Source organism: Mesitornis unicolor, unplaced genomic scaffold (assembly GCF_000695765.1).
Source record: "Mesitornis unicolor isolate BGI_N332 unplaced genomic scaffold, ASM69576v1 scaffold13994, whole genome shotgun sequence".
Classification (NCBI taxonomy): domain Eukaryota; kingdom Metazoa; phylum Chordata; class Aves; order Mesitornithiformes; family Mesitornithidae; genus Mesitornis; species Mesitornis unicolor.
The window spans coordinates 45,391-55,073 of record NW_010178139.1 but is presented as its reverse complement, the minus strand read 5'-3'; the positions used below and the strand labels follow the sequence as shown (position 1 = coordinate 55,073).

Below are 9,683 nucleotides of genomic sequence, written 5' to 3'. Positions count from 1 at the left end.
GGAAATATATTTCTGATTTTAAATGCATTGTGTTTAACTGGTATGTAATGTGCATATCATGAAGAGTGCTTTAATAAGATGTTAGTTTATGGGCTGACTTTTTACTTCCTAGTCTGGAGGCAGAAAATTTGGATCTGTCTACTCTAAAATATGTTTGAATGATAAACTGCATCATTAAAAGAGAAGGTTGAGTAGTTGGAAGGTGGAAGGGTGTTAGGCTGTTCAGAGCTCTTTGGTTTTGTGTTGGTATCTGTCACTTCAGTGGTGGTGTAACAGCATGAGAAGGAGCAGACTCCATCTCCAGGAGCCTTGGGTACTGCAGCAAGCCCAGAGGAGAGTGTTGTTTCTATTGCTAAGTGAAAGAAAGGAGGGCTCTTTCTTTACTGTGGTTGTGCTTTGCATTTTCTTCCATTCAGAGCTTGGTTTTTTTTTTCCTCTAGAAGAATACAAAAAGAATACAAAACAACATGATAATTTACATAGAAGAAAACAGAGAGTTTATTTTTATTGGGTGGTAGTGAAGAAGAGGAAGAAGAGGTGAAAAAGAGTTTCCCCAAGAACCAGCGCAGTTAAAACCCTGTACTCAAAATGTGGAAAAAAACCAGTCTTCCTAAGTTAAAATAACTGAATGCTGAAACTCTGAATGTCTCCTGCTTTTTTTGACAGGCTTTGCCTGCAAAGTGCTTTCACAGTGTGTGCCATCTCATTGGCACCTGCTTGAACCTCAGAACCTGTTTATGGGGACTGTGTGACTATGCTGTCTCTGACTGTCTCACAGCTACTGGCTGGTGTTTTCACAGGGGATTCAGTTTCAGTCCAGATACCTCACTGAGGAGCTGCGGAAGATTTTCACTGAAGACACTGACTCTGAAACGGAAGTGTTTGACGGCTTCGCTTCAAGCGAGGTGGATGCGAACAAGAAAGGAGTTCTGGTAAAGGCTGTCACCTAGGCATGAATGTATATGTTGACTTCTTTTTGCTTGCCTCTTCTGTGTAAACTTCATGTTCTAGTAGGAGTGTTTCTCATACACTGTGATGTTCTTTCTTCATACTGAAGAAAAATACATATTATCTTAAATGAGAAGGAAAGTTAATGTGACATCACATACTGGCAATGAGAACTTCTTCCCCTGCTTGTAGAGTTGATTGTGCTGGGCAAGATTGTTCCTCCAAAAACAGTTGTGTCTATATCTCAGATAATATTAATTTGTAGGTTTTGTGTTGGTCTCTGCACAGGAAGAAGTTGTGTACTGTGCACTTTTAAAAATGTGTTGATTTAGGTGAACTTATGACAACACTTTCAAGTGATGAGACTGCTTCCTAGAATTAATGGTTTTTAAATTACCTTTCTCATGTCACAGCCAGTAATGTAACATGGGGTTCTTTCTGCCTCTAGGCAATGGAGTCGGACTTGAACGATGAAGAACGCAATAATTTATTGGGTAGTGAGGAAGAAGAGGAGGAAGAGGTGAAGAAGAAAGTTTCCCCCAAGAGAAGAAGCTTTGGCCTTCGTGTTGCCTTGCAGTTTCCCACCAGAAAGTCGTCTGAGAAAAAAGTGCCTGAACAGGCTTTTTCTGACTTACCTCTAAAGGACAGTGAAGGGATCACACCTCTTTCAAAAGAAATAAGCTGCAAGCGGAGGGACAAACTAGAGGGCTCTGCTTCAGAGTCTGAAGAAGACATGAAAGAATTGCAGGAGGAAGGCTCCAGTGCTCTGCTTAAGAGAGCCATGAACATTAAAGAAAATAAAGCCATGGTAAGACTTACGAGCAGTACCTTGTTCTCTGACATTTACATCTGAGTACTTAGCTTCAGCACACCTGAATCTTGGGGTTCCTGCTGGTGCTGTGCTGGGACTTGGGGAAAACCTCATGGTGGTTTGTGTTTGAATTTTTCTACCTGGGAAAACCCTAGAGGACCATCAGCACTCGGATATTTATCCCTAAAATAGCCCCAGGTAGGACTAGTCTGCTCAAGTTTAAAACCAGAGCAGCATTTGCTATGTGGATGTGAACAAAGTTACACATGGCCAAATTGCAGTCTCAGAATATTCAGAACATGTCAGAAAACCAGCTGGTCCCAGGTGGTTTGTGGTGTCCTTTGCACAACAGAGTTTTTACTTTTCATTTATGTCTGACAGATCTACTGCAGTTACTGATTGGAAAGCCAGCTAAAAACTGCTAAGGATGATAAATGGAATTTTTCAGTTGTGTGGGATGTGATGTTTAATTATGCTTCGCTATATAACTACTGAAAGTGTGTGTATATGTGTGTGTAGGTGTGGAAAAAAGAGATGCTGATAATTTCCTAATGCTTTTTCCTCTGTCCAAAATGCCACCACCTCTATTTAATTATCACACTGCCATACAAATCCAAGCTGATGTTGGGTCCTCAGTGGCTCCTTCAGTTTTACTGTATTCAGGAAAAGTTGCAGCTTCCAAGCAGTCCTGGGGCTCAAGTACCCCTCTTGGGTGTGTGAGCCTGCAGCTCCCACATCAAAACTTGCTTTAGTTTTGTCTCTGTGTTTCTGATCTGTCTTGTGTCCTTGCTCCTGTTGTATTGGTCTTGCACTCTTCCACCCATCACCTCCAGTGGGACTGAGTTGTCTTACAACTTTGCAAATGAGCGTGCACCCACATTGCTGTATGCATCTGCACAGAGCAACTGGTCTGTAGCATTACTGGCTGCGGTTTGCAGCATTTCTGAAAGCAGTGCTAGCTGTCATGATTGAAAAAGAGATGTTACTAGGCATTGCTGCTGAGAACCACTGAAAAATGATGAGTGAAGTGTCACTGCTGAAGGGGATGTTCTGCGTACCTTGGCAAAAAACACAGGTGTATTAGTGTATTCAGTAAAATAACCCACAGGGAACACCTTACAGTCTTTGGCCCAAGGGCACCCTGTCTTCCTTTTCTCCCTCTGTCATATGAATTTCTCATTATCAGTTATAGGTATCATAACCATGTTGTAGTGCACTTCTTTGGTGCTGTTTTGACAAGATTGGATGCAATTCTAGCCAGTTCTAATTCCCAGTAAGAATTAGTGGGAGCTGTGAAGTTAGTACTGCCTGCAGAGTTGTGCTCATTCAGGAGTAAACAAATCCCTTTTGTGAGCCCCACTTAAATAAAGTGCCTCAGAAAACTTATGCATTAAAACTTCATGTGTTTAAGTATAATTGAGAGTGCGTGTGAAGAGTGGATGATAGGTGTTGCTTATTTGCAAATTTGCAGTGAGTTTTCAATGTGGCATCCCTGTTGATTTCAGCTTGCCCAGTTGCTGGCAGAACTGAATTCCATCCCCGACCTGTTCCCAGTGAAAACGCCCACCTCGACCCCTTCGGTAAGTCTCCGGTACTGCCTAGAGGTGACTTGATTTTGTAAGATTTAGGATTAATGTGTTTCCTGATGAAACACTTTCACCAAGTTTGTTCTTGTTTTCTTTGGTTTTAGTCACTTTATTTGTATAGATTTGCTGTTGGTCAGGATTTTGAGTACCAGAGGTTATGTGAGGAATTTTGTAAGATAATTTATAAAGAAATACAGACACCAAGGTGAGAGGGTTCTTTATCATTTTTGCCCAGTAATACTGTTCAAATGCTAGACAAATGTCAGTGTATGTTGGAAAAAGGAAGAGTAGTTGCTTGCCTTCAGGGTTTACATTCTATGAATTCCCTCTTGCAGGCTTTTGTTTTAAAATCTACACTTCCCAATAGAGCTTCGCTGATGAAATTCAACCACTTTAACATGAATCCAGAATGATACTGTATTTATTTCAACTGACTTTTCTTGGCTAGCAGCAGACAACTGTCAACCACTCTAGTTTTTCTATAGAGTAATGTTTTTCCACATATATTATAAACTGAAGAGATTTGAAGAAAAAGATTGAAGGGCCATGTCTTTGGGAAACCTGTGTAGAAATGCTGCTATGGTACTTGTCAGGTGAAAAAATGAAGCCAAATTAAATGGTCTTGCTAGCTCTAGTTAAATGCTATAGAAATATAAACATCCTTTGAATATATACACAAGCCTGCTACTTTTGTTTAGTATCTTTACCAGAGAAGGGAGAGGGCGTCAGGAGTGTTCTAGTTATCTCTGATTGGTTTTGACTTCTAGCCTGTCTCCTTGTGATGTGCCTTTTGCTTCTCTCAAAGGAAATAACTAAAGAGTACAGTGGTAAGCAGACTTGCTTCCTAGATCTTGTCTATCCTGTCAGATTTAGTAGGTGCCTTTATGGTAGGTGTCTTTGCAGCGCTTCTGTGGCGTGAATTCAGTCATGCAGTAATTGACAGATGTGACAATATGAAAAAGGTATCTTGTGCCTCCTAGTAATTTCCAGATCTAGGAATCTGAAAGTAGAAGAAACTTACTAATGCTCTTTCAATTTAAAAAATAGAAGCAAATAAACTAGAATTCAGATTATTTCTTGAAGATATGTTAAATTTGTAGGAACCCTTACAACCTTTAGCTGCTAAAGAACAGTGAGAACTAGCTTCTACCTTAGTATGCCATACAAAAAATCGTGGTATAGCTCTGTGATGTTAATTGGAATAGAATTTGACTGTGAAAGTGGGGTGCTTTAAAAGGATGAAAAAGGTGTAGCATATAGGGAGAACACTTAAGAATGCTAAAAATTGGTGATGTAGGCTTAACAAATAAGGAAGAACAGATTAATTCATGATAGTTCAAGTGTGGTACAGACATTTTAAGATAATTTTTGGTGTTTAGCACTACAAACATAAATTTAAGGACAGTTATGGCAATCATTTTCTCTTTCCAGAAACAGAAGAAAATGCCAAGGAGGACATTTTCTGAAGGCCAGATAGCACGTCGCATGAATCCAACCAGAAATGCTCGTCCACCAGAGAAATTTGCCTTGGAAAAATTCACAGTGTCAGCTGTTAAATTTGCAGAACATTTCCGTAGCTGTAGACAACAAAACCTCTTGAAGAAGAGACTCAGTGAGGTACTTGTCAGACTTTAATATCTCCAGTATTCAGGGATTAGGAAACATTCATTTAAATTGCTGACCAACACTTAGAGTAGACATCACATCCTACAGAAGGTCAGTGAGAATCTTTGGTTTGGGATTAGCTACAGCAGAAATTGTCTTCAGGCCTTCCTGCCTCATCTTTCACCTGTGAACTGGGCTTTATGTGTGACCTGTGTTGTCCAAAACATAACAAGGCAGTTTACTTCTGGTCTATTATTTATTATCTAAAAATTATTAGAGCCCACAATGTAGAAAGCCTTTGAGTGACCAGGCAGTGGGTCTGGTGGAGGTGACAAAGCAGATCTCTGTCTTCAGGCTTGGGAAAAGTTAGCAAAAATCTCGTTCTGGAAATAGCAGAGGAAAGATGTAGAGGAGTTATACAGCTGAACTGAGAATGAATAAAGGGAAGTTGCACCATCAAACTGCTGATGTACTGGCTAGCCATTCAAAAGTTGAAGGTTTTATTCTTCCCCATATTTTTTAAATCTCCTGTTTTCTCTCCCTTGGCTTATGGTGGTTATTTGTGTTATATTTACTTTATAGCCTTTATGAGGAAGAGAGACTCTAAAGTTCGTACCTGTACGTGGTAGAGGCTGGATCCCGGTACTGCTTATAGAGATAAGTGCTGGGCATAGTTGAAGCATTATAGAGAGAACTTGGCTTTTAGACAAGGTGAAACAGCACTGAATGAGAACCTGGGCTGGTAAGTGACTGTTTTATAGAGAACAGCTGATCTAAGGTGAAGGACAAATTAGGTGTTAAGAGTGGGGTAGGCAGAAGGCTAAGGATCAGCTGAGACTTGTACATGAGATTTGAAATCTCCTGAGAGGCATTAGGACAATCCATGGATTGCAGTCAAAGTGATTGATATTTCAACAGGAAAAAAAAAAAAGAGCACTTAATAGTGTGAGTGGAGGCCTCTCTTCCAAATAACAAACTGGATAGTAACAAAGGGCTGAGTATGGCAGGACTAACCTAACTTCACTAAAGGGTAGAGATTGTCACTGGAGGAAGCAATTATAGAGCATGCTAGGAGGTTAAAGGAGCAAAGCAAGGGAAGGCAGATGGTTATGGTTCCTTATTTTGAGAGGGAAGAAATGGAGTATGAAGAGTTGCTGTGGAGGTGTTCAGGGACTGCAAAGAAAAGAAGGTAACAGACAAACCTATTAGGAATTTGTGGAAATAAAAGTAGTAATGATGGGAAGAATGAACGTACAAAGAGAATAAATGGAGTAGAGAAAAGATGAGGGAGGAGAGAGAGAGAAAGAGGGAGGGATGATTTGGAAACACTATCCCCTGTTCTTCCAGTGGTCCATGAGCCTGTAGTCTGTCCCCTGTAGACTGCATACACATAAATGGAAAAATTTGTCACTGAGCGTGGTGACAGAGTCTTCATGACACCAGACAAAAGGTGTTGAGATGAGGTTTTTTAGCAGGGGAATTGTGGAGTGCACAAAAGGAGGAGAACATCTATATATTCATCTCACCGCCCAGTAGAAGATATTACTGAAGAGGACTTGGACAACATTGCAATCACTGTTAAAGACAAAATCTACGACAAAGTTCTGGTAGGTGGCTGCTGTTTTCTTCAGTGTGTCTGTTTGCTGGAAATGAAAAGTCACCTAACAGTTTGTCTGGTGTTTGCTAAAATGTACGCTCCCCTGAGGTTCTGGGGAGTGCAGCTTTGCATTTTTATATTACACAATCACAACTTGGAAGCTTTGCCAGGCTTCCGTGGGCTTGCCCATGCTGGTTGATATACCCTACCAACTTTTTGCTTCTGCAAAGAAGTGCTTTCTTGCCATAGAACAATTAAGTGAAATTTGATGTAGCTATGACTCACCACTGATAAGAGTTGACATCCCTTTTATCTCTCATTTTCACTTAATATAAATGTGGTGGTGGCGATGATGGTTGTACCATTAAATAAAAGTGATCACTGCTGCTCCTTGTACCCTGTGGAAATGACATTTCTGTATGGGTTCAGTAGTTTCCAAAGCTCTTGATGCAGCTCCTCTTTTTGCTCAGAACTGCAACATGAAGTTCAGGTAGTTTCAGAACTTACGGTTCTTACAAAGACTTTAATTGCACAAGTTTGTGCTTTGCTATCAGCAGATATATTAGGAAAGTTCAGCAGCATTTCAGATGTCCTTCATACATACATGTTTCTCCTCCGTTCCAACTTCAGGGAAGTACTTGCCACCAGTGTCGACAAAAGACAATTGATACAAAGACAATCTGTCGCAACCAGGGCTGTGGGGGAGTAAGGGGGCAGTTTTGTGGACCATGTCTTCGAAATCGATATGGGGAAGATGTGAAATCAGCACTGCTTGATCCAGTAAGTATCATTTCTTGGGCTTGGAAAGAAAGCGTAATGAATTCGGCTTGGTTGGTAAGGTGTGATGAGTATATGCTCATGATAACGTGAAGTCCAAAGGTTTTTGCTATGAGAAACCCTGTAGTACTGTTATGACTGACACTGATCTTGTTGGAACTCAAGGGGAAGGTACTAGACCTGGGTTACAATCCAGCTATCTTCATGCTTTTAAGCTGGGTAATTCAGTCTCAGGAATGGGGCTATGCCAGCAGACAGAGCCAAAGAAACTTGTCACAGTGCGTACCTGTCTTTTTTTAGGGAGTTCCCTACAGTCAACCTAACATAGGATGAATTGTCATTAGGCATTACAGATGCTTTTAGTCTATTTTAAGTTCATACTAAAAAAAATGAGAGAGCCCAAGTCTTCAGAGAAAGAAATGTGCAAGCAAATAGGGTGGTACTTAATAATTTCTTTAATCCTGCAGAATTTGGAAAGTGTTAACAAGGTTGGTTGGTTGATTCAGGCTTTTAAAACCTTGCCCTGAGCAATCATGCAGTAAGGAAGCCATACTCTTGTCTATCTGTGCAGCAGGAAGGTGAATATAACCTCACTTATGGCTTGCCTTTAACTCTCCTCCTGCGTTTACCCCCTTGCAGGCCTGGATCTGTCCTCCTTGTCGCGGGGTGTGCAACTGCAGCTACTGCCGCCGGCGGGACGGGCGCTGTGCCACGGGCATGCTCATCCACTTGGCCAAATTCTATGGCTATGACAACGTTAAGGAGTACCTGGAAAGGTGAGGGCTGTGCCCCACGGTTGTTCCTTTTTAAATTGTTGCAGCCCCTTAAATAATACTTCACTTCTGTGGCCTGGGGCAGATCCTGGATCTATGCAAAAGAAGTCTCTTTGACTTCAGATTTCTCTTAGGCTGAAATCTGCTTCACTGAAGTGACTCATATTGTCTGTGTAAACAAATTATTTGCTTAAGAAATTGAAATGTTTTTCCTGTTTTGAAATCGGTATTGATTGCTTCAAGCATATAAAAGTGCTGTTTTAGAAGCTGTCATCTTCAGCAATGGAAATTGTTTACGGGGAACTTGAGTTTCCTAAAAAGCTCTAACACTGTTTTCTCACATCTAGTTTACAGAAACAACTAGCGGATGACAACTGAGAACACTGAACTCAAGATGTGCCTGCAACTGGTTAACATGTTGACAAATTGTTACTTCTAAAGGTTAATAATGTGTTTTATATAAGATAGAATTGTAGAGTATAGTATATGCATTTCTCTGTTGGGAATTTTTTGATTGATGTGGTCTTAGGCAAAAGATCTCTCAGGAAAATGTTTTGGTAGAGAAATCTACATGCACAGACCTATACGTTAAGTGAAATGCACTCTTGAACCTTGAGTGCTTAATTTTTGATAGAGCTACACAACCACATGATGGAGAACTTGGTGAATTAGAGCAATATTTTTATTTATATAATTGTGCAAGTTTGCAGAAAAGGCATTTAACAACTACCGGTAAAGCATACCCTGTTTTTAACGGAATAAAAAAACCTCCCTGTGTTCAGACTTTAGCATAAAGATTCAGTTTTCCAGCCCTTGCTTTCTGAAACTATTTCTGAACCTACTTCATGGAACTTGTCCCTGCAAAGAAGGGAAGGGTATTTTCATCTGAAAGCCGTTATATTCCAGCCAAAGCTGATGATGCCTAGCAGTGGGAGGATTATTTTTTTTATTATTCCAAAGTGCAATTAATCACTAAAACATGAAAGTGGAAGAGTGTTTTGTATTTAAAAAAAAAAAATTAAACATCATCCCAATAAAGAAAAATAATTGCTTACCAACGGTTTTTGTATGATGCACTTGCTCCCTGACCCAGTGACTTTACAGCAATGATAACTGGTTAACTGGTTTAAATTGCAAAGTTCAGGATTTTTTTTTTTTACATATGGTTCATACTTAGGTATTTTTTCATATGCACAACTAAGCTTTCAAACAACTTTGTTTAAATGCAACATGTTTGTATTGCAGTATCATTATGTTAAAACTCTTGTAAGATGTTTCATTTTACATAGAGAGAATAAAGAATTATTAAGAGGAGCATTTTGTGAGATGGATGCTGATCTTTCCCATGTACTTTTCTATAGCTGGTGTAATGAAGGAATACTTGCAGATCAATAATGATTATGTGGAGAAACACATGAATGCAACAGTTACAGATGGGGAAATAACAGCATAGAGCATGTAAATGTTTCACTAAGGAATGTGAATATTTTTAGGCAAATCTGCTGCTCCACCTGACTGTAAAAAAATATTTCTCTCCTTTTGCTTTAAGTACAAGGCAGACTGAGAAAGCAGCATGTACTGTAGAA

At 40.0% G+C, this 9,683-nt stretch overlaps 1 protein-coding gene across 1 annotated transcript; it reads left to right on the top strand.

The window, feature by feature from the left end:
* Positions 1-804: 804 nt before the first annotated feature.
* Positions 805-8,918, top strand: CDCA7L (cell division cycle associated 7-like). Its single transcript, XM_010182348.1, has 8 exons — positions 805-941; positions 1,397-1,756; positions 3,265-3,339; positions 4,777-4,962; positions 6,426-6,557; positions 7,178-7,327; positions 7,964-8,100; positions 8,445-8,918. Exons 2-8 carry the CDS (start codon positions 1,400-1,402, stop codon positions 8,473-8,475), a joined length of 1,068 nt encoding a protein of 355 aa, XP_010180650.1. The 5' UTR covers positions 805-941; positions 1,397-1,399; the 3' UTR covers positions 8,476-8,918.
* Positions 8,919-9,683: the final 765 nt, after the last annotated feature.